The 25005-nt window shown below is 37.7% G+C and overlaps 1 protein-coding gene across 4 annotated transcripts in view; it reads right to left on the reverse strand.

Moving 5' to 3' along the window:
• CTNNA1 (catenin alpha 1) overlaps positions 1 to 25005 on the reverse strand; it is a 342350-nt gene that overhangs the window by 151114 nt on the left and 166231 nt on the right. For 3 of the 4 annotated variants that reach the window (XM_027546354.1, XM_027546355.1, XM_027546356.1), the window contains 2 exons: positions 2621 to 2727; positions 1364 to 1559 (listed from right to left, as the gene is read on the reverse strand). In XM_027546354.1, the coding sequence (XP_027402155.1) occupies positions 1364 to 1559; positions 2621 to 2725 (301 nt within the window). In that variant the 5' untranslated portion in view covers positions 2726 to 2727. Of the gene's footprint in view, positions 1 to 1363; positions 1560 to 2620; positions 2728 to 22015; positions 22103 to 25005 lie in introns of those variants that run through there. The other variant, XM_027546353.1, reaches the window with a different exon arrangement.

The following is a 25005-nucleotide window of genomic DNA, read 5'->3' on the forward strand; positions in this document are numbered from 1 at the left end:
AACAAAACCAAACCTATGTTTTTGTTGAAGTCCTCCTGCTAGACCAGAAGTTTAACAAAAAATTACAGGTCAAGAAGTTATTCTTTCAGATTTAAAGTCCTCTTATCTAGATAAGCAAAAAGGACCTACTATAAAGCACAAGGAGCTCCGTTCAATATTCTGTAATAACCTAAATGGAAAAAGAATTAAAAAAAGATACATGTATAACTGAATCACTTTGCTGTACACATGAAACTAACATTGTTAATCAACTACACTCCAATATAAAATAAATTTTTTAAGTAAATAAAGTCTTCTTATCATGATTATTGCATCATAGTGATGGCAGTCTTTCTAACAGTAACCACTGGTAAACTGTGGGTTACCATTTCACTTCTTATTACTTCTGAGTTTCCCAAAACATGTTTCCTAAAAAAAAAAAAAAACATGTTTCCTTTAAACTCTCATTTAAATTATTTTAAACTCAAGCCAGTGCAAATATGCATGGCTGATTTAACCTATCAGTCTGACAGAAAGAGACACTGTCTAGATTATTTTCAGAATTGCTAAACACTTTTCTATTTTATCACCCCTGTATCTTTAGCACAAATTAACACATATTACGCAGGATAAAAGATAAACTTCTGCCCCATATCAGTTCAGTTCAGTTGCTCAGTCGTGTCTGACTCTTTGCGACCCCATGAATCGCAGCACGCCAGGCCTCCCTGTCCATCACCAACTCCCGGAGTTCACCCAGACTCACGTCCATCGAGTCAGTGATGCCATCCAGCCATCTCATCCTCTGGCATCCCCTTCTCATCCTGCCCCAATCCCTCCCAGCATCAGGGTCTTTTCCAATGAGTCAACTCTTCGCATGAGGTGGCCAAAGTACTGGAGTTTCAGCTTCAGCGTCATTCCTTCCAAAGAAATCCCAGGGCTGATCTCCTTCAGAATGGACTGGTTGGATCTCCTTGCAGTCCAAGGGACTCTCAGGAGTCTTCTCCAACACCACAGTTCAAAAGCATCAATTCTTTGGCGCTCAGCCTTCTTCACAGTCCAACTCTCACATCCATACATGACCACAGGAAAAACCATAGCCTGCCCCATATATTTCCCATCAAATTGTGTTACAACATTCCTACAACTATTACTTAGAACATTGGAGAGAACTGGATTCAGATTCTCCAAAAAAGATGTTCGTTAATCACTCCTGATTAAAGCTTAAGCCAGTACAACTTAATACATTTCCAATAAGTGAATATTTGTAGTTACCTGAGCAACTGGAAATATATAAGAATGAAAATATTGACCACAAAGTCACCTTCAAGGATTATTTTTCTAGAAAAGCCTGGCTCTCCCCATACAAAAAGTGGTATTGACCTACCTTGTTTTCGAACATCTTCTACAGCAGCCACAAGCTCCTCCTTGAGAAACTGACTCTCCTTTGCAATTTTATCCCCCTTCTCCAAGAAATTTTCAGTTGCTTGTTCAACAGATGCAGCCAAAACATGGGCCTTCTTAGAACGACCTCTCTTCTTATTAGAGGGCCCCTTGCTATTGGTGTTTACCAAGGTTGTAACCTAAAAGTTTCAATTTTGAAAATTAAACTGTAGCCAACTAAAATTAAAAGAAAAAAAAAAAAAACACACTAAGAGTAACATCTTTACAGATAGCAAGAATAAATTACTCATAGTAAAATGAAACATCACATTTATGAGTCTAGTAAGTATTAACAAATAAGATAAAATTCTCTCCATATTTTAAAATATTCAGCAATGATACGCCATATTTAGTTTCCAAAATAATTTAGCTATCTCAATATGTAAGTTAAGATTTATAATTAATATTTTAATTTCTCAAACATGATCATTAGGTTTTTAAGCTTCATTTTACAGATTAAAAACTAACAATAAACAAATTACATGTCTCTATTATGTCATCAAGAAGTTTAGAAAGGGGTTAACAATGAATTCTGGAGCCCAAGAAAATAATTTACTTACAATTTTAAAATATTTATTTTATATTTATATTTAAAATATTTATTTTCTTGAGCTCCAAAATCACTGCAGATGGTGACTGCAACCATGCCACTACCTCTCATTTTTGTGCTCGAGTACAATGTCTGTCTCCCTCACACTCACACACAGACACATACACGTGCCAAAATGCTACATGTGCACAGCAAGTTGCTAACACTTTAATGAAATGGCATCACACTGTGATATTTGTATTTGTAACAGAACATACCAAACCTACGCTCTCAAATTAAATGACCTTCTAACTGATCCTGGACAACAAAAGTTGTATTAAGCAGGGTGAACAGACTTAATAGTCAAGGTTCCATATCCTATCTTTCTTAGAAATACTTTTAAGTATTAAGTGGTGTGCACTGCATACCACTAGCCCCTATTACTGCCAATCAAGACTGAAGAAAATGGCATCAAATATATTTCTAAAAGGCTAAATGAATCCACACATAAATATTTAATTATTAGTGAAGCCAAACTGTCTCATTACTATCAGCCTAAACTCAACCACTCAAATTAAGGCTTTGAACTAAACAACTTTGCCCTGTGTTTATTACCCAGGCCTACTATTATGGAACCATATAACAACTATGTATTTGTTTGCAGATTCTTACCTGGGTAACAAGAGGCTCTAACAGTCTTTCAACTGCCAGAGTCCTGATCTCTAGACTTTTGGGGTCCCATTTGAAGTTTATGTTGCCTGTGTGGACAGCAGTCATTTCTGAAAGAGAAACAGCCAGTCAGGCAAATATCAAACACACATATGAAACATAAAAAATTTTCTCCTACTCAAGGACTTTTTTACACCAGGAAAGTTACAATCACCACAAGATGAAAGAAATTCTTACCAGCCTGCACATGAGGGCCCAGTAACTCTTACAACCTCTTACACATAAGATTTTGAGTTTACAAACATTATGGGTACTACAAGAAGGCATTCCCAAATCATGAGCTTTTCCCCTTGGGCTTCTCTGGCACCAAGGCACTTCTACCTCCAGTTTTTTCATACGAACCTAGAATCAGGATGAAAAGCTCGAGGAAAAGAAGGCTAATACAGAAGATGCTGATTTGTCTTATTCCGCAATGGTTATAATACACTATTATCTAAAAAGTAAACCTCACTTCATTTTCTGATGGACTCTTAGAGAATATCTTATCTTACTGTATTAAAACCTAACACTTCAATCTACTGTCTTCTGCACCTACAGCTATTATCACTCACAGCCTGAAGAAATTTCAGGTCACACCTAGTCAAGTATCACTGTATCACTGTCAAGGTAAACTTCCATTAGACAGAGGCTTTAAGACTAAGGGAAAAGACTTCAGCCACAATACCAAGCAGTTGGTGTTTGCTTCTAAAAGCAGTGCCTCAAAGATTAAACAGAAAAACAGGTGAGGTATGTAGATGAGGTAAACACTAAACAACCTGTTCATAGAAATACAAATCTTAAAAGGGTGCGTTCTTATGAATTTTTACCTCTTGATTTTCACTCTAAAGGAAAAATGAAGGTCCATGGACAAACCTGGGTACAATGATGTTCACAAAAGCACTATATATGGTCATTAAAATCTGGAAACTACCTATATTTCAAAAAATATACCACTAAATAAATAAACCACAGAACCAATCACAAAATGGGATACTGTGCTGCTCTTAAAAAACTACAGTAACAAAATTTAGGAAGAAATAATAGTATTCTCACTGCCCAGGTCTTTATTTCTATTAAGTACTAATTCCTTTAAAAAAATTTTTTTTAAAAAAGGTATATTCCAGGTCTGATATATCCTATCGTGCAGAAAGCAAGGAAAGACACAATGACTAACAAGAGCATATTAAAAAGATATAAGAACCAAGGGCTCCACTGGCTAAATTCAAAAGTTGAATATCAAAAAGATGACTATAACTGCCTATTAGCTATCCTATCACCATGCATGGTCAGTCGCTTCAATTATGTCCAACTCTTTGCAACCCTATGGACCATAGGCCACCAAGCTCCTCTGTCCATGGGATTCTCCAGGTAAGAATACTGGAGTGGGCCGCCATGCCTTCCCCCAGGGGATCTTCCTGACCCAACCCATGTTCTCTTGCACTGCAGGTGGATTTTTTACCTCTGAGCCACAGGGGAAGCTCTAAGGATCCTCAAAAGGAAAGAAAGGGGTGAGAAGAAAATTTCTGTACCATAAATGTACAACAGAATTAAAAAATGACCATTTTGTAAACCCCAATGTAATAACTGATTCAAACTAGGACTCTCAATGGATATTAACACCATTAGGTGATGGACTACTGGGGAACAGACTATTTGTAAGGTGCCAAAGTATCACCTGACAGGTTTCACTTCTATAATTACAAAGGGGGCAAGACATAGCTTTACAACACTGAGATCTAATGGCCATCTCCTTAAGTAACAAAATTTAGCATTGCTAACAATGCAACTCTGATATTACATGCCTCACATGCCATGCCTTGGCATGTGAAGTGCCCTATATGAAGTGCCCTATATTCCCTAAAAAGTATTCTTAATGAAAAAAAAAAAAAAGTTCCAGATGTTTTTCAAGAGCCCCAGTATTATATAAACTGAGCAAAGTTAATTGTCCAAGAGAAAAATGAAAATTAAATATTTAACCTGAGTCTAATGAAGCCTCTGCATAGGGATTCTAAGCCTTTTTCAATGCATGGATCCCTTAAGCAGTCTAGTGAGTCTTATAGACTAATGTTGTCTGGTAGAAATATAATACAAGCCACCTATGCAATTTAAATTTTTCTAGCAGCCACATTAAAAAGTAGAAAGAAACTAATGAATTAATTTCATAATATTTATTTAACACAGTATATCCAGAATATTATCATTTCATTATGTAACTGATTTTTTAAAATTACTGATTACATAAGATAGTTTAAAAGTACTATGTTGGAAATCTAGGATGTGTTTTACACTTAAGGCATATTTACATTCAGACAAGTCACCTTTCCAGAGCTCAGTAGCCACATGTGGATAGTGGCTTCAGTACTGCACGGTGCAGCTACAGACTCTTCCTCAGAATTTTTTTTTAAATGCATGAAATACAATTCAAAAGATTACAAAGGAAACATATATATTGAGATTAAGCTATCAAAAGCAATATATATGCTCTTTATTTACATACTAAATAAGATGTCAAGAATTCTGATAACTACTTCAAAGTAATAATGAACACACACTTTTTCAACATAGATTACAATTACTTCATGTATGAAAAGCCCTGAGATTCCTCCTGTTGGGACGAAGTTATAGCTTCAACTGAAGTTGGAGTTTGTTTTCTATTGTTAATAATAAATTCCTATTAATAATAACAAAGACAAAACTTTTCCAATCCATATTCAGTGCAGGTTAAAAAACCCTAACCTGAACTGAATTTCACAGAAGTATATAAGGGATACAGATGCACGTTAAATACCACCAGGGAACAGACAATTGGAATATAAGGCATTCTTACAAGACAATGTGGCCTTAACTCTTCAAAAAGTCAATATCGGGGTGTGGGACATAATTTAGACTAAAAGACTCAGGAGACAAAAGAATCTAATGCAACACACATATCTCATTTGGATCCTGGTTTGAAACAAAAAGCTATTAAGAAGACATTTGTAGGAAAACTGGTAAATTTTTATAATAAATATTATATTCACTGGAGGAGGAAATGGCAACCAGCTCCAGTATTCTTGCCTGGAGAACCCCAAGGACAGTATGAAATGCATGCCTGGGGTCGCAAAGAGTTGGACACGACTTGGCGACTGAACAACAACAAATTAAATTATATTATGGAATTAATGCTCAGTTTCATAGCTGGCTTCCCTGGTGGCTCAGGGGTTAAAGCGTCTGCCTGCAATGCAGGAGACCTGGGTTCGATCCCTGGGTTGGGAAGATCCCCTGGAGAAGGAAATGGCAACCCACTCCAGCATTCTTGCCTGGAGAATCCCGTGGACAGAGAAGCCTGGTGGGCTACAGTCCACAAGGTGGCAAAGAGTCGGACACACTGAGCAACTTTAACTTTCACTTTCTTTCTTTTTTTCTTAGGTATGATAATGAACTGCAACTATATAGAAAAAGGACTATTTTTAGGAGATGCGTACTGAAATCTTTAGAAATCAAATGTCAGGATGACTGCAACTTTCAAATTCAGCAAAAGTAAACATACACAGAGAGACCACAAATTACTTAAAAATATTCATAACTATTAAATCTAGATGGAGATCATGTGAAGTGGCTGGGTACACCTGAAATTTCTCATCTTAAAAATAAAGAAAATGTTGTAGAGGTTTATGAGAAAATGTTCAAAATACATACTACTGAAGACAGAAAGCAGATTTCAAAAACAATATGAAGTATAACTGCAGTGGGATATATAAGCCAAAATATTAACAACGATGTTACATCTTAAGATTGGGGGATTAGGAGTGGTGTTAACTTTCTTTTTTCACAATTGTATTCTCTGATTTTATAAAATTACAGCTATTTAGAAAGTTGCTTTTGTAATAAAAGAAGTAGAATCTTTATTTTACAAGGTGCAAGGAGGACAATATAATCAGAAGGCATGCTTGATCATCACTCAACCACTTTGAACTTGTTTCCTCATTTATAAAACAAGGCTATCATTTACTTTAAAAAAAAAGATTATCACTATCTTTAGAGAGCTTGTGTGAAAATTAAACAGACTATGATCCACTGAATTAAATGAATCCATGATAACACCAACAAAGAAGGAAAAATTTTTCCATAATAGGAAATCAGTTAACATATAGAGAAGGAGTAACACATATAGAAAAATCACCATTTAAGAAACCTCACAATACATTCAAGAATTAGCAAAGAATGCTAAAGCAAACAGGTGAAAAGTTTACTGAGTATTAACCCAGTGCTCTGTGCCAACCTAGAGGAGTGGGATTGGGGAGGAGGGGGGGTAGTTCAAGAGCAAAGGGATATATGTATATTTATGACTGATTCACATTGTTGTTGTACAGCAGAAACCAATACAACATCGTAAAGCAATTACCTTCCAATTAAAAATAAATTTAAATAAAAAGGAAACTGAGTATTTACATAGTCTCATAGTAACTCCCAAGAGATTACCAACAGATTACCAAGGGGGAAATAAAGTATTTAACTCTGCAGAGCAGAAACCTGGCAAACACCACCTTAGCCAAGTGACAAAAATATCCGTAATAATGGGAAAAATGGACATCATGTACTTCCTATACAATGCAATAAGAAGGATACACCATTGCCTTCTGTGGTATTTCGAAGTGACATAACCCCCAATCCTGTCAAAAGGAAACATCAGACAAACTCAAAGTAATGGATATTCTATAAAATAACTAGCTACAGTCTTCAAAAATGTCAAGGTAGGAAAAACAAAGAGGCTGAGAAATACTTCCAAATTAAAAGAGGCTAAAAAAAGACATGAAAACTAAATGCAGTCATTCTGGACTGAAAATTGCAGTAGGAATAAGAAACAATTGAGACAACTGATATAATTTGATCAGGGATTCTGAAATAGATAATAAATAGTAATATATCAATGTTAAATTTTGAAAATTCCCATCATCGTATTGTAGCTATGTCCTTATTACACATAATGGGAATGATATCTACAACTTACTCTCATATGGTTTAGAAAAAAAAATAATTTCTTAAATATATACATATACTCAAAGAAGAATGAAAAAATGCGAGGCAGAAGAGAGATAATGAACAGAGGGAAACTGAATGGAAGAATGTGGGATAGGGAGAAGGAAGGGATGGAGAGAGGGAGCGGTAGCAGGAGAGAGGGAGGGGAAGCAGGGGCGGGGGGCGGGGGGGGGGGGGGCTGGCAAGGAAGGAGAGAGACGTCCTGAAATGGCTAATGTAGTTGAGAACTGATTTTTTTTAAATTTTTATTTCATTTTAATGTTAAATAGCCACTAATGACTATCTCATCAGACAGCACAGTTCTAGACCCTCTACAGAATAACAACAGACATCTACATCTCATATTTGAATAATGACCAGGACAAAGTAGAACTGCACGTGTCTGTGACTAGTCCACTCCTAACAACTTTAATATAAAAACATCGGTCTGTATCCTCTTCCCTAAATGAATGCTTGAGGCACAAATAGATAAGACTGCTTTAGATATTGCTGAAAATATTACTGCAAGCATCATCTAACATTTCACAAAGACTTATGTAAGCATCAAAAATTCTAGAACCTAGGCTTCCCTGTTGGCTGGGTGATAAAGAATCCACTTGCCAATGCAGGAGACATGGGATCAATCCCTGGTTCAGGAAGATCCCACATGCCACAGAGCAACTAAGCCCCTTGGCACCATCACTACTGAGCCAGCACTCTAGAACCCATGAGCCACAACTACTGAGCCCACATGCCACAATTACTGAAGCCCAAAAACTCTATAGAGCCTGTGCTCTGCAGTAAGACAAGCTGCCACAATGAAAAGCCCATGCAAGACAACTGGAGAGTAGTGCTGCCCCCCACCCCCCAACACCGCTCAGCACAACTAGAGAAAAGCCCATGCAGCAATGAATACCCAGCACAGCCAAATAAATGAATAAAATTAAACAAATTCTAAAGTCACTGAAAATAGGATGCCAAAAGGAATGTAGATTTGCTTAATCTGGTAACAAAGAATGCCAGTTTCCACAGAATTTGTCTCACCTCAAGTGGGCAAATTTGCTCTCTCTACACTTATACTGTGTAAAGCCTATATTCTGGTTTTTAAAGGTTATTTGTCCACTAAACTGATCAATCCAAGTCAGTAAACCTTAGGAGATGGGACTAGTCTATATCGCTACAGAGCTGACAACTGTAGCTCAAGCAAATGTCATGAAATGTCAAAGATAAGACATTTCAGAAGGAATGATTTTCCCCATGTAACCCACATTTCTGTATCCTAGCATTCCAACCACTGTATCAACACAAAACAGAAAATATTTCAAAGGTTGTAGAGGGAATGAGCCCAAAGATAACTTAAGTGAAGCTACTTGCAAGTAGACGTGTAGTCACATTTTCACATTTGGATTTTAATTATTAAACAAGTACGACACACAACAATTCACTTTCCCAAAGAAATATGCTCATTTTTTCTTGAAATAAAAAGCCTTCATGAAAGGAGCCCAGAGAAAAACATTAGGTCAATCCCTGCCTGGGGAAAAGCACCGAGCCTGAGGACTTGATCACTTTTGAGAACCCGCAAATCAAAATCCAAACACCATACACATGCATTCTTATTGCTTGAGAATTCACAGCTCAAGCCCAGTGAGCAAAACTGAAGACCAGGATGAGAATCCTTAGCTAAAAGACAGGGTTCAGGCCACAGAAAAGCTGCCAAGGAAAAGGAAAGCTATTCACAGATACCTCAAAGAGGGAACAAGCTGCCCAAAGTGAGCCTGGGCAAACTGGACCAGTCCAGTCATGGGGTAAAAAAGGCTTCAGACACTTGGAGAAAAACTAGAATTGCCTTAGAGAAAGAACAAGAGTCCCCTGATTATTGTACACATGTTGGAAAAAAGGATCAAAACATTCTCAAAAAATGTCTTTTCGTCTTTTGTTTCCCTAATTTTGATACTCTGGGGTATAAAATAATTTCACTTTCCTGTTAACTGGAAAAAAAGGCAGAGTGTAAACACAATAACAAAATTCAAACAACCCTGATCTCTCTGGGTCTGGGAACTGGTAAATGGGAAAAGCCTGTGCCCAGCTTCCCATGAGCCGCAGCAGTCTTTATTACACACATCTAAGGTTGGCAGATCATTCAATTTTTAAGAGATCCGAACATGCAGATTTTTATGTTAAATCTTCCAAATTTAATGTTAGAAACTTGTTCCAAAAAATGTTACCACCATATGGGATAATCATGTCTGAGTACTATGTTTGCCCTTTCGGTCACCACTTTGCAGTCACTAAAGATTTCCCCATGAAGTCCTTTCTGATTATACATTCCAGAACTCCACATCCTCTTAAGTAATGTCTCTGAGGAGGTCTTCAGCCTCCCCCATAAGATACACTAGATTCAGGCTCCCACTAAAGATGTTAAGGCAAAGGACTCACTCACTCACTCACTTCCATTGAGAAACTTGAAATATACTGACACTTGAAAACTGAGAACCCATTCAGTGTGTTTTCAAGTCTTAACAACCATGAAGGAAGCAGACTGCTTTGTGACGCATCTTTAATCAAAGGTCCTGCCATGAGTGACACCAAAGGTTATTAAACCATATTACAAAATCAAGTTATGCTTTTGTGACTACAACCCTAAAAGGATTTCAAAAAGTAGAGGTAGAACATTTAAAATCTAATGAAAACACATTCTCTGGAAAGAACATGGCTCCTGGAACCAGCTTCATCATTTATTTTTTCTCTGACATCAGGCAAGTTACCTCAGCTTTCTGAATCCTCAGTTTTCTCATCTACAAAATGGAAGGGGTTGAATTCTAAGCTCCAAGTCTTTTCAGTTCTGAAATTCTAGTATTCCCTTCACTGAAATGATCTCTCAATAGCCTCTGAATTGTTTCATTAAATATAATTTAATTTTCCCAGGTTTAGACTGTGGTAATCCTAGCTGTACTGTAAGTTTAAAGATGACAACTATGCTTATGCTTCTTTACAAGCCTTAAGTTGCTGGCAAGGTGCTTTAAGCAAAGATGCTTTATGCAGAGCAGACACAGGATTAGCTGAATTATATTTATGCAATATGATTTTAAAATATTTACAAGCCTATCACGACAAAGCTCCTACCTCAATCCTAGTTATATCTTCTGCTTCTCTACAATTAATGACATCATTTAAAGTAGCTAAACAAATAACTTTTAAACTCTAGGCAATTTCTAGTTTTCCAATTAACTTACAGAGTACTCCTTCACAACATCTATTACAAAACCTACTAGAGCTAGCCAACCTTAATGAATTACAGCAACCTGAGGTTTTTCCAGGAGGGGATCATGCTTGGTGAAACTAAATAAAACGTTAAACTGTAGTTATTCAGTCTTCAATATCTTATAAATAGCAATCCTAGCTATAAAGCAAAAGTTCACTATAAATTCAGAAAGGGGAAGAGACAGTGGGCAGTTGACTAGCAATCTTCATGAGACAAAGAGAGATGGAGAAGCAGAAAGTAAAAGCACAGCTCCTCCAGAACCAAGGAGGCTGATTGTTGGCAAATGGCCTCATTCATGCAAAGAGCTACATACCTTCTCCAAAGACATTAAATGTTCATTTACAATGGAATGGCCACATCATTCTTAAAATGTGTCTGCTCCAAAGCTTTAGGCTATCCCTACTTAGCTACTCAATGCCAACTTTTTTTTTTCATATAAACAGCAAGGTTAAGTTAATGCAATGGTTGGATGGTTCATTTAAATGCAAATCAAGAAATTTAGAAATTAAAAGTACCCACAGCAATGCTAACTGTCACAGTGCACAAGATACAGGATCGTGGATTAATCAGTGCAGTCCTAGGGATGCTAGGCTACATCTGTATTAAACAGAATTAACAAAGCTGTTGGGATCTTAACCTTCAAATCTCCAGAGTACTGTAAAAACAAAAAAAAAGGAGAAGAAAAAAACAAAACAAAACCTTATGATTAAGACTGACTGACACCTGTTTATTTGACTAAATCCATCCCCAAGCCTGGGTTTCTTCCCCAGTGGTCCTATGATGATCTTGGATCAGAAAGATCCCCTGGAGTAGGAAATGGTAACCCACTCCAGTATTCTCGCCTGGAGAATCCCATGGACTGAGGAGCCTGGCAGGCTACAGCCCATGGAGTCGCAAAGAGTTGGACATGACTGAGCAAACATGGGTGCACCCACAGGTCCCCAAGCCCATCACTTTCTCCTAAAATGTAAACTAGTTGGGAATAGGGGGAAGAGGGACAAGGAGGGTAAGAAAATAAGATGTATAAAACCACAGGTTCATGTAAACAAAAAGAAAACTTGTTCCCTTCTCCCCACTCCAAAAAAAATGCAGTCTCTTTCTAATTACAAGTACAGGATCATCACCCGCCCATTCCAAAAAAAATACTTAGCCTTGGTCAAACCTGGGAGCCAAAACATAATGAGTAAAAAGTTTGCATCTACAGCAGAGTACTGGATTACATAAACCATCATCTTATGTGATCCACTCACATACAAATACATTTTATACCATTTATATGGCACACAATACAAATTGTCACTCAGATATACAGACCTAGAAGAAAAAGGACATGGCTAGGTCTTTGTTTTATTTCAATGTTGTAATATTATGATGATTTTATTACTGCTAAAGGTTATAATTATTTTTAATCATAATAAAACATACCATCACTCTCATTTTCTTATCTTCTCTAGAGTATTGAAGGTAATAGGGTAACACAGGAAACACAATGATTACCAAAAGCACTAAGCAAAGGACAAAAGGTAAACCTAAAAAAACAATGGTTGGTCCACTAGTCACTTAATCAAATATTTTACTGCCTTCTCTGCACAGACACTATTCAAGACAAAAAAAAAAAAAAGTCTTCATGAAACTACACTGTAGTAACAGCATAAGTAAGTAAACAAAACAATATCTGTGCTAGAAAGAAAATTAAGCAGGGTAATGGTAATGAAATGAGGTAGGATCCTTCCAGGACCTTTCTATCTGGATAACACTTGAGCTGAAAGTCAATAAAGAGCCAATCAAGTGAATTATTTGGGGGAGGAGCATTGAACACAGAGGTAACAGAGATAAGACAGAATCTCCCAGGACTTAGAGAAAGAAGTGATCAGTGTGCCTGGAGCATAGAGAAGAAGTAAGAGATCAAATGAAGAGAACAACAGAAACAAGCTCCAGAGCTGCTGGAATAACTGCACTGTGGGCCGGATAGCTATGTCCATTTACTCAGCTTCCATTCCACATGGTTGAGACCATTAACAATGCAAGTGTTTAAGAGAAAACTGCACCAAGCCCTCACAACAGATAACTGATTATGGATGCACAGGAAGTCCCTTTTTCCATAAGAGACTGGATGGTCTGAAAAACAAAGATGAAGCCAGCATCTGGACTGGAAGCTCAAGAAAACAGAGACAAAAGGGAAAAGAGGGTTTTGTTTCACAACAATGGGACTAAAAGGCAGAGAAACTTCTCACCCAGCTGAGAAGCTACACAGGAATAAGAAGACTGTACTTTTCTTAGAGAGCCAGGAGACAAGATGCCCAAACTTGACTAGAGGAAGTACTGAGAAAGAACTGAGGAAAAAAAAAGAAATGTCTCTAAAACTTGTAGCATATACCTTTGATGATTTGGTTACCATTCATTTGTCAATGACTGACCAATTATACATTCTGAGGATCCTGCTAGGTGTCAGGGACACAAAGACTAATCAGAAACCACTACCAGATCATCATAGCAATCACAGCAATCAATTAGTAAGTATAAAAGGAAAAATGTGCCTTTACAATGGAGCTATCTGGCAGATGCCACTTAATCACAAGTGTTTAAACTTATTAGCCTCACCACAGGTGGAACAACCTGACAATCATTTCAATGCTGAGAAAGGTACATCATCACATATGTACTGTTCTTGCCACAAGTGGAAACAATGAGACAAATCCAAACTGCAGACATTCTCTACAATTGGCCTAAACTCTCCAAAAGTGTCAGTCATAGAAAAAATAAAAAGACTGACAAAACCAAAGGAATACAACAACTAAATTCAGTACAGGATCTTTTATTGATTCTTGCATTAAAAAAAACACACTATGAAGGACATCACTGGGACAACTGGTGGGATTTAACATGAATATGGATTGTACAGGAGATCAGGACTTCTAGGAATCTTGTTAAAGGCAAATTCTGCATCCGTAGGTCTAGGGTGATATTTAAGAGTCCGCATTTCTCACAAGTTCCCAGGGCCGGCAGACATTGGCTCTGGACTACTCTTTAAAAGTGATCATGTTACTATATCAAAGTAAAATTTCTTATATATTATAGCTAGTTAAGTAAGGCAATGTCCTTACTCTTAGAGGAGTTACATGCTAAAAAACATAAGGGTGAAATACTTGGTATCTGCAGTTTATTTTCAAATGCCTCAGATAAAAAACTTATATACAGTAATGGAGGAAATCTGAAAAATGTTAGCAATTGATGAAACTAGATGAACTGAAGAATCAAGTACTCATTGTATTACTTTTGACTTTTCTGTACATTTGAAGAATTTCAAAAAAAGAAAGTTGAGGGAAATGCTCACAGTCTAGAAAGAAAAACAGTTTATAATACAACAGAAAGTATAAAGTCATAAAGCAATCCACTGGTGCAAGAGGAGCACCCGGGAGGGAATCCCCAATGGGGAGAATCATCACTGAGGATCCGCTGTCCTAGGAGGGAGGGCAGTTGTTTCAGGTTGTGCAAAGGGACCAAAGGCCTTTGGCATCTTCCAAGAACCACAGGTGTGAAGGAAAAATATTAGTGAAATGTCAGAAGATAAGGCTGAAAGATAAGCAAAGCAATTAAGAAGGCATCAGAGATTATCTTAACTTAAAAATACAATTTTATTCTTACTATTTATATTACTTGAGAAATCCTGAAAAGCACCCCCCACCAAAGAAACACAAAGATAAAAGGCAAACCACCCCCCGCTACAATAACCATATTAAAAACCAAAAGCCAGTACCATCCTGGCCAGCAGCACTTCCCCAGTCTAAAGGCCTTCACACCCACACTGGAGAGTTCAATTCCTCAAAACCCACAAGGCCAGAGCCAAGCATTTTCCTCCTCATCTACTCTCCCTCTGGTTCTCCTCATCTCCACTGACCAAAGCTCTACCTAACTAGGCCCGTTTCTTCCTCTTCCTTCCCCTCCTTGCACCTTACTTTACTTACCCTCCCTGTTTTCAGGAATGTTCTCATTTCCAATCATTCTCCAGATAGCCCCAGACAGTTATCATCACCATGGAATCAACTTCCTCTGAAAAAAACACAAGATTGCTTCCCCAGCCAAAGACAGTATAAAGCTGAAACTCCAACAAACCAACCTTACTCACATTGGTCTGTCAACCTCATCACCTGCCTGCACTCCAAACTCTTCTCCAGGGAGTGCATGTCTCCAGATCTTTGTGTAACCCAGATCCTCTGCTCAGGGCAGACCTTCAAATTCTTCCATCTTCCTTCAAGGCTCACACAGATGTCCTCCGCTTCTAAGAGCTGTTCCCTCTTTTCTGGTTCCCCTATCATTTTACAAGCATCTCTATTACAGCACTTGCTGCATAGCATGATAGCAGTGTGTCCGTCTCCCATAAAGCTGACAGCTCCTTTGAGCACAGGGACCATGCCTTTTGTGAGCACGGTAACTTTCATCTAACAATTCTATAAATGATTAACTGAATTGGCTTAACTGTTTTAAGATTTCACCTAGTAACACTGACACATGTAGAAAGAATTAAGAACTCTCTCTCTCCTGTAATACTTTAGCAAAACAGGTACAGATATTACCAAAGTAAATGTCATTAGTTTGTAAACTTCTTGAGTTTAGCAATGGTGACTTACACACTTTTTTTTTCTTTTGGGCACACCACACAGCCTGTAGGATCATTTCCCCTAAGAAGGATGAAACCTGTGTCCCCTGCAAGGAAGTACCACTTGCACATTCTTAACATCTTCCCTAGCACCTGCTTTTAAAGTCAGGCTTAATAAATCCACTGTATTTAACTGAACCCTTCCTTGAAGCTGAGATACAGCAAATATAGCCTTAGACTTTAACTCAATAAAGATACCTCAAAAATACCACCTTTTCCACTGGTCTTAGTGACTCCAAATAAGTTTAAATTTCTCTCAAGGGTTGCCATACTCCATTTCCTTGAATTTTTTCCTTTCCTCCCAAGGGATCAAGCTCACATTTCACTTTCCCACTTCTGTGCAAAATGACAGGTTTCTAAAGATACACTTCAAAGTCAGTCCAGAGCTTTTCTGAGAACATGATGACCCCAGGTCCAAGGAAGCAAGAAAATGGTAACAGATGATTTTAAGAAAACTTTGCCAATTTAGAGATCCCCAGGAACAGAAAATCCCCATGAACACTGACTCATCAATAATAGTAACTTACCCTCACAGCTCTGCCTTACTCAGTGCACTATCATTTTTCATAAACCATGATTAACAGTCTAGATTAATATTGAAATATTTAACATAATGAAATATTCAACATATCATGAGGGACTAGTTAACAATGCATCTTTGCTGGGAAACAAAGTATGTATCGGTGCTGCACAGGGCAAATGGACCATTAGCAAAGGCTCCTATCCTTCATGTAACTTGAAATGGGCCACTGTGAATGCGTTTTCTGAGTTAGGACCACACTTTCAGTTTCAAGAACAGCCTGCACTTTATCCTGGCTAAAAAACCAGTACAAGATTATGTAATCTGGTAATTAACCAGGCTTCCAACTTACTCCTCAATTTATAATGTCTAATACTAACAAAATAAACCATAGCAACAGAACATTTTCAAAATATAATTGATGTTCCACTTGTTTATGACAGTATTTAACAATGAAATCTCAGAGCAAGAGAAAGAAAGTAATCCACAGCTCAATATAATGAAGTAGAAGAGCCAAAATGAAGTAATCCAGAAAAGAACTACTCTTTAAATTAGCAATTAAGGAATAACATCAGTTATTTAACACTAAGATTAAATTGGATTAAATTATTTCATCACAAAAATTTAACACAAAAGAGAACCAAAAGAGAAAAAAATATAACAGAAATGTTACATTTTTTTCTTCAGTAAAGCTCTTGAAGTCTTTTTTCAAAAACTCTTACAGATGAAAATAACTTCCACAATATAATTCCCCCTCTTCTTTTACTACAATGGGAACACTGAATAGACAAGAAATTTTAAAATCTAATCACACTACTCATACAATACTTGTTCCAAACGATCAAATCTTTGCTACAAATATTCAGAAAAACACTCAAAGTTGCCTTTCTAACTGTATTTGCCTTAAATGCACTGCTCCAAACTTGTAGCCAGTGAAAAAGCACAAATTAAATCCCAATCAAAAGGGGGCTTGATAGATGACAGTCCATCAACAAGTAAACAGAAATGCATGCTCATTTCAAGCTCCATTAGAAATGGGGTAGGGGGTATGCTTACACATGGAGAAAGTTTGTTATTAGAAAGAAAAGAAAAAAAAAAAAAAAAAAACTAAAGGGGAAAATGAACATTTGGAAGCTCCAACAGAGAAAGGGCAATGCTGAAGTTTTATTTTGAAGCAGTTATTTCTGCACACTCTGAACTTTCAATAATGGACAAATTTAGTACAGTGCTCTTGCAAGTGAGCAAAAACAGCATGAAACAGGGTAAATCAGGCCAGATTGTTCACCTCACCACCCTGTTCAGCCCATTCAGCCCAGGCCCACAACATGGGGGCTGAGTCAATCACCACAGTGCATAAGCAACAAACAACATTGTCACCGTCTCAAAGCAAGTATACTGGCACCTGGACAAATTTCAGTAACTGATGCTTTGTAAGACTCTCTACAATGCCTGGTGTATTTAACTTTTTTTCTTAAGAGAAAACAGAAGGTACTAATAAGACTTAAATCCTCCAACACATAAAGTATAACCAAAATTGCTTAAAGATTTCTAAGGGTATGGCTTCAAAGTCACTCAAGAGAAAAAAACTTAATTGGGCTGGGAAAGCATAAAGGATAATTGATTTCATGTTTTTCACTATGTGTTTATATGGAAGGTCAAACTTTCAAAATACAGATTTTTTTAATGAGTTTATTTTTACCTGTTTTTCTTTTTTATATGCAGTAAATTCACTTCAGTTTCCTATTCTACAGCTTTTGAAAAATTCACAGTTGTGTAATCACCTCCAAAATCAAGAGACAGAACAGTTAAAAGAATGTTATTTTCACAACAGCACACACATTGAACTAAACCACACAAGATAAATGTACAAAAATTTACTTCAAGATCAAATTTGGCATCAACTTACTGCAAAATTACAGTAAACAATGATGTGGTGTTGGCATATATCCTTGACGTATTCCTTTTCCTATTTGGAACCAGTCTGTTGTTCCATGTCCAGTTCTAATTGTTGCTTCCTGACCTGCATACAGATTTCTCAAGAGGCAGGTCAGGTGGTCTGGTATTCCCACCTCTTTCACAATTTTCCACAGTTTATTGTGATCCACACAGTCAAAGGCTTTGGCATAGTCAATAAAGCAGAAATAGATGTTTTTCTGGAACTCTCTTGCTTTTTCCATGATCCAGCAGATGTTGGCAATTTGATCTCTGGTTCCTCTGCCTTTTCTAAAACCAGCCTGAACATCAGGAAGTTCACGGTTCACGTATTGCTAAAGCCTGGCTCGGAGAATTTTGAGCATTACTTTACTAGCATGTGAGATGAGTGCAACTGTGCGGTAGTTTGAGCATTCTTTGGCATTGCCTTTCTTTGGGATTGGAATGAAAACTGACCTTTTCCAGTCCTGTGGCCACTGCTGAGTTTTCCAAATTTGCTGGCATATTGAGTGCAGCACTTTCACAGCATCATCTTTCAGGATTTGAAATAGCTCAAGTGGAATTCCATCACCTCCACTAGCTTTGTTCGTAGTGATGCTTTCAATGATGTGCAAAATACTAGACATTTCTCCAGAGATGATATACAAATGGCCAATAAACCCATGAAAATATACTCAGTATCACTAATCATTTGGGGAATACACATCAAAACTATGAGATAACCATCTCACATTCATTAGGATGGCTACTATCAAAACAAAAGAAAACAGGGGAAAAAAAGTGTTGGTAAAGATATGGAAAAAAATTAGAACTTCTGTGCCCGGCTGGTTAGAATGCGAAATGGTACAGCCACTGTGGAAAACAGTATGGCAGTACTTCAAAGAGTTAAAAATAAACTTACCATATAATCCAGCAATTCCACTTCTGGGTATATACTCAAAAGAACTGAAAGCAATGTCTCAGAGATATTTGAACCATGTTCACAGCAGTATACTATTCACAGTAGAACTATCCAAATGTTCATTAACAATTGAACAGATAAGCTAACTGGAATATATATAAAATAATGTTGCTGTTGTCCTCAATAAGGCAAATATATGATTCCATTTATATGAGGTACCTAGAATAGGCAAACTGATAAATAAAATAGAAAAGAAGTTACCAGGAACTGGGAAGAGAGCAGGATGGGGAGTTGCTGCTAAATAAGTAAAGATCCTGTTCAGAATGATGGAAAAGTTCTGAAAACGGATGGGGATGATGTAAACGCACTTAATGCTCAAAAATAGTGAAATGGTAAACTTTACGTTATATATATTTAATAACTTTAGTTAAAAAAAAAAAATTCTTTTAAGAGTAGCAAATCTTTCCCTGGGGAATTCCACTCCTAAGAAGTTCCCCGCCTCCACACCCGCCCCAAAAAAAGAAGTTTCCCTTAAGATGTCAGGACAGGCAGAAGATTCAGCTGCAAATTAAAGCAACTCTGGAAGCAAGCTAAATGTCCAACAGAGGACTGATTAAAGAAGCTATGTTGGAACAGTAGGGGATCATTAACATGCTATGTTAACACTGTGAGATTAACATATTTCATCAATTCTAAAGCATACATATTTCACATCTTTAAGTCTCTAAACTTTGGATGTGTTCTAAAAATGATGGTAGTTCCTAGTGTATTTAGTAGTGTTTACTTCTTGTGTGTGGGCTCAGTCATGTCCAAGTCCCTTCGACCCTATGGGCTGAAGCCTGTCAGGCTCCTCTGTCCATAGGATTTTTCAGGCAAGAATACTGGAGTGGGTTGCCATTTCCTACTCCAGGGGAATCTTCCCAACCCAGGGATAGAATCCACATTTCCTATGTCTCCTGCATTGGCAGGCGGATTCTTTACCACTGAGCCACCTGGGAAGCCCTTATTTTTTCTCAGTGGTACATAAAATAAAGGTTAATCTTAATGCTATTAACAGGGGAAATGTTCAAGTATGATAAATGGACAAGAGCAAATAAAGTAAAAATCTAGTTTTTATAAAAGTTATAATCAATACACTCTTAGAAAAAATATCAGAGGATGTACACCAAAATGTTAATAGTGTTTATCCCTAGGTGATAAAAATGAGTGGTGGTTTTATTAAAAAAAAAAAAAAAACTGGATGTAGGGACTTCCTTGGCAGTCCAGTGGCTAAGACCCTATTCTTCCAATGCAGGGAGCTGGGTTTGATCCCTGGTCAGGGAATGTGCCATATGCCACAACTAAAGATCCCGTGTGCCGCAACTAACAGTCAAATAAATAAAAATAAAACGTTTAAAAAAAAAACAAAACTGGATGTAAAGCCAAGCTGCTTCCACCCCCATATCAATCTGGCAAATCCTATATATAGCATACCTACTCACATTAGACATGAGTCAGGTATCACAAAAGACTGAAAAATGCGAAAGAATGTAATGGCCTTGAAGGAACTCATCATGTAGCAAAAGAATTTATGGTCCACAAGAGCCTTTAGGAAGGTAAATCAGCAACTCAGTGCTATGTAAATAACAGCACTCCATAAGTAAAATAATAAATTAGCATTTTATCACATCAGACATTAAAAATAAATATCCTTTATGAAAGTGAAAGTCGCTCAGTTCTGTCCAACTCTTTGCGAACCCACAGACTGTAGCCTGCCAGGCTCCTTTGTCCACAGAATTCTCCAGGCTAGAATACTGGAGTGGGTAGCCGTTCCCTTCTCCAGAGGATCTTCCAACCCAGGGATCAAACCCAGGTCTCTCGCATTGCAGACAGATTCTTTACCATCTAACCCAATAAGGAAGCCCAAATTATCCCATAAGTTCATCACACTTATTACACAGATGACAAAGTTCAGATTCTCCAGCTGAGATCCATTAAGATTAAAAACCCCTAAAAGCAGTTGACTTCTCTGGTAGCTCAGACAGTAAAGCGTCTGCCTACAACGTGGGAGACTGGGGTTCGATCCCTGGGTTGGGAAGATCCCCGGAGAAGGAAATGGCAACCCACTCCAGTATTCTTGCTTGGAAAAATCCGTGGACAGAGGAACCCGGTAGGTTATAGTCCATGGCGTTGCAAAGAGTCGGACATGACTGAGTGACTTTAACTACAAGCAGGTTATCATCATAAATCAGGTAACAGACACATAATCAATACAAATTAGCAACAGCAGAAAATACCCTGTCATACAATTACTGTTTGTTATGATATTTTAAGAATTACATTAAAAAAAAAATTCTCTTCATAAGTTTTCCTTCCTCACTATGTGCTTACTGTAAAGAGGTCACAATAAAAAACTTTATCTCCTGTCCTCAAAGAAGTCACAGCTCAGCTGAGGAAGGGGTGCAGGGGGAGACACAGAGAAAAGCTCTATGACAACGGAGTTGGCAATGATTTCTTAGAAGACACCAACAACAACAACAAAATAGATAAACTGGACTTGATCAAAATTTAAAACTTTTGAACACTAAAGGACATACCAACAGGGTAAAACTGAGAGAAAATATTTCAAGTCCTGTATCTAATAAGGGATTAACAGCCAGAAGATACTAAGAAATCCTATACCTTAACAACAAAAAACCCAAACAATTAAAATGGGCAAAGGAGTTGAACAGAGATTTCTTCCAAGAAAATACACAAATAGCCAATAACCACATGAAAAACAGTCAACATCACTAAACATTAGAGAAATACAAATCAAAACCACAATGAAACATCAACTCACATCTATCAGGATAACTTATTAAAAAGTAAACAAATCTTTGTAAAAATTAAAAATAGAAATTAACAAGTGTTGATGAAAATGTGGAGAACATGGAACACTTACACATTACTGTTATGAATATAAAATAACACACCTACTGTAGAAAATGGTATGGCAGATCCTCAAAAATTTAAGCACAGAATTACCATACCAAATGAACTAGAAATTCCATTTCTAGGTATATATCCAAAAGAGATGAAAGCAGGAACACAAACACGTATTTGCATACCTGTGTTCACAGGAGCATAATCCACAGTGGCCAAAATGTGGAGGCAACCCAAGTGTTCATCAACAGATGAATGGATAATGGAGTACTCAACCCTTAAAAAGAAGGATATACTGACAACATGGGTAAAACTTGAAAGCATTATGCTAAGTTAAACAAGCCAGGTATTAATACAGTCAAATTCAGAGACAGAAAGTACAATGGAGGTTGCCAGTGGGCCAGAGGGGGAGAGGAAATGGAAAGTTATTGTTTCACGGTTATGGAGCTTCAGTTTAGGACAATGAAAATTTTTTCTGGATAGGGACAGTGACAGTGGTTACACAACAAAGTGAATGTACTTAATGCCACTGAAGTGTACACATAAAGATAATTTAAATTGTACATCTTGTTATGTATATTTTTAAAAGATAATGAGAATGTCATAATCAGGTGCAAATTTCAGAATTTCCAGTAAGTTAAAGATCACTTTCAACAACAATGATCAATGTCTCAACAGAAGAGGCATATCGATCAGATAGATAGCATTTGTGTCAAGAGAAGGACTGAGCATTCCAGAACAAATGCCTGGCAGATGCAGAGACATATAGCAACAATTCACAATAGAAGATAAGGCTGAAAAAGTAAGGACTCAGAAGGTGTTAAATGCCAATCTAAAATTCTGACTAGTGCAGCAACAAGACAGCAGTGTATCTCCCCAAAAGAATAAGTATCGCTTGTATGTAAAAGACTGAATGGTGGAGGGGAAAACAGTAAGAAATTCAGTTAACTTTAGCAGATGTTTATAGAGCAACAATAATGTTCCAAATTCTCAGATCATAAAAACTGAAGGGAGAGGAGGAATGGGTAGCGACTGCAAAGGGATTTCTAGAGTACTAGTAATTTTCTGTTTCTTGATCTGGGTGGTGGACATGGTGGTGTTCACTCAATTCATTAAGCTGCTGCTAAGTCGCGTCAGTCGTGTTCAACTCTGTCCGACCCCACAGACAGCAGCCCGCCAGGCTCCCCCGTCCCTGGGATTCTCCAGGCAAGAACACTGGAGTGGGTTGCCATTTCCTTCTCCAATGCGTGAAAGTGAAGCCGCTCAGTCCTGTCCAACTCTTAGCGACCCCATGGACTGCGGCATACCAGACTCCCCAAAAAAAGTCCCTCACTGTTTCCATTGTTTCCCCATCTATTTGCCATGAAGTGATGGGACCGAATGCCATGATCTTGGTCTTCTGAATGTTGGGCTTTAAGCCAACTTTTTCACTCTCCTCTTTCACTTTCATCAAGAGGTCCTTTAGAAAAATGTATATATAGAAATTATGCTATGCTATGCTAAGTCGCTTCAGTCGTGTCCGACTCTGTGCGACCCCATAGACGGCAGCCCACCAAGGCTCCGCCATCCCTGGGATTCTCCAGGCAAGAATACTGGAGTGGGTTGCCATTTCCTTCTCCAATGCATGAAAGAAAAAAGTCAAAGTGAAGTCGCTCAGTCGTGTCTGCCTTTTAGCGACCCCATGGACTGCAGCCTACCAGGCTCCTCCATCCATGGGATTTTCCAGGCAAGAGTACTCGAGTGGGGTGCCATTGCCTTCTCCAATAGACATTATAGAAATTTCTAAATATAAATTATATAAAATGTAATTTTGGTTTCTATAAATATATTAAAATATACATAAAGTATAAAACAATTTATCCAGAGAACTACAAGCAGTTTTGATAGTTCAAAAATTAATCTAAACTAGAGTGGAAGCAGAGAGAAGGGAAAACAAGAACTTATAAGAGGAAGACAAAATGGAAAGGATTTCATCTGATTACAGCTGGATGGAAAGGAGTAAGAATGAAATGAACATAGTTATCATTCACTCAAAGTATCAACTTGGTAGTCAAGGCCCTCCATTATCTGACTGTTGCTCATCTGTCATAGTTCCACCCACAAGCCAGACTCCATAAAGAAAAGACTCCTTCCTCCTTCATTCAATGGGCATCTAATGTTTTCTTTATTCTCCAGGCCAGATACCATGCCAAAGATCAAGGCTCACTTTCTAACAGAAAAGACAAACAACGATATCAATAACAAGGTATAGTGTAATGGAGTACACCACCTGGTGGAAGAGATCTGCTACCAAAAAGGAAAGTGCTAGCTTAAAGTCTTGTAATAGGATAAAAATGATGGAATACAAAGGGGGAGGGGGTTCATCACTGAGCAAACAACATGTCCAATTCATATTTCATATGTTAAACTTATCTCATTTCTCCAAAATACAGCTCCCTTTATCTCACCACTCTCAGTCCCACCATCTTCCTAGCTCAACTCCCTACTTCCATTTGTACACAATACAAGCCCTGTAAGCACTAGCAGAAGTGATCTTACAAAGGAAATCAGACCATGAAACTCACTACAACGGTTTCTTACAACTCTTAGAAGAAAATCCAAACATGTGATCTGGAGTTTCCTGGCAATTTCATGTGAGGCCTTCCCCCTACTCTAAAAGAACTTAAAGCTACATAAGTCTTCTCTTAGGTCTCTAAACACATGGAGTTCTTTCCTGTCTCAGGACCTTCAGGCAAGCAGAGATCCCTCTTCCCTCTGTGCAGATCTTCATCAGCAAACAAACCACAACAACCAGCTCTATCCTGTCTCACACTGTCCCTTTTTCAAAGAAATCTCAGGACTCTGCCAGTTACTGCCCATCTCCACATCTGGTTTAGGTATAAAAAAGAAAAAGGTATCTCATTTTGGTCCTCGAGTTTGAGAAGCCTCTTGGGACACCCAAGCAGTTCTCTGGTGCACAAGTGACCCTATGGATCAAGTGAGACTTTCTAATTCAAAAAAGAAGCTTCCACTTTAGCATCAGTGTTGGATTTTTAACCTAAGTTTGATGACAGGAAGACTATGTAGAAAAGTGATTCTCAACTTAGAGGAAGAGGGCACCCCTGATCTCTAAGTCACTGTATGGAATGAGATGTTACTAATGAAAGGAGGGTGACACCCCATCAATGATGTAAGG

Source organism: Bos indicus x Bos taurus, chromosome 7, assembly GCF_003369695.1.
Source record: "Bos indicus x Bos taurus breed Angus x Brahman F1 hybrid chromosome 7, Bos_hybrid_MaternalHap_v2.0, whole genome shotgun sequence".
Classification (NCBI taxonomy): Eukaryota; Metazoa; Chordata; class Mammalia; order Artiodactyla; family Bovidae; genus Bos; species Bos indicus x Bos taurus.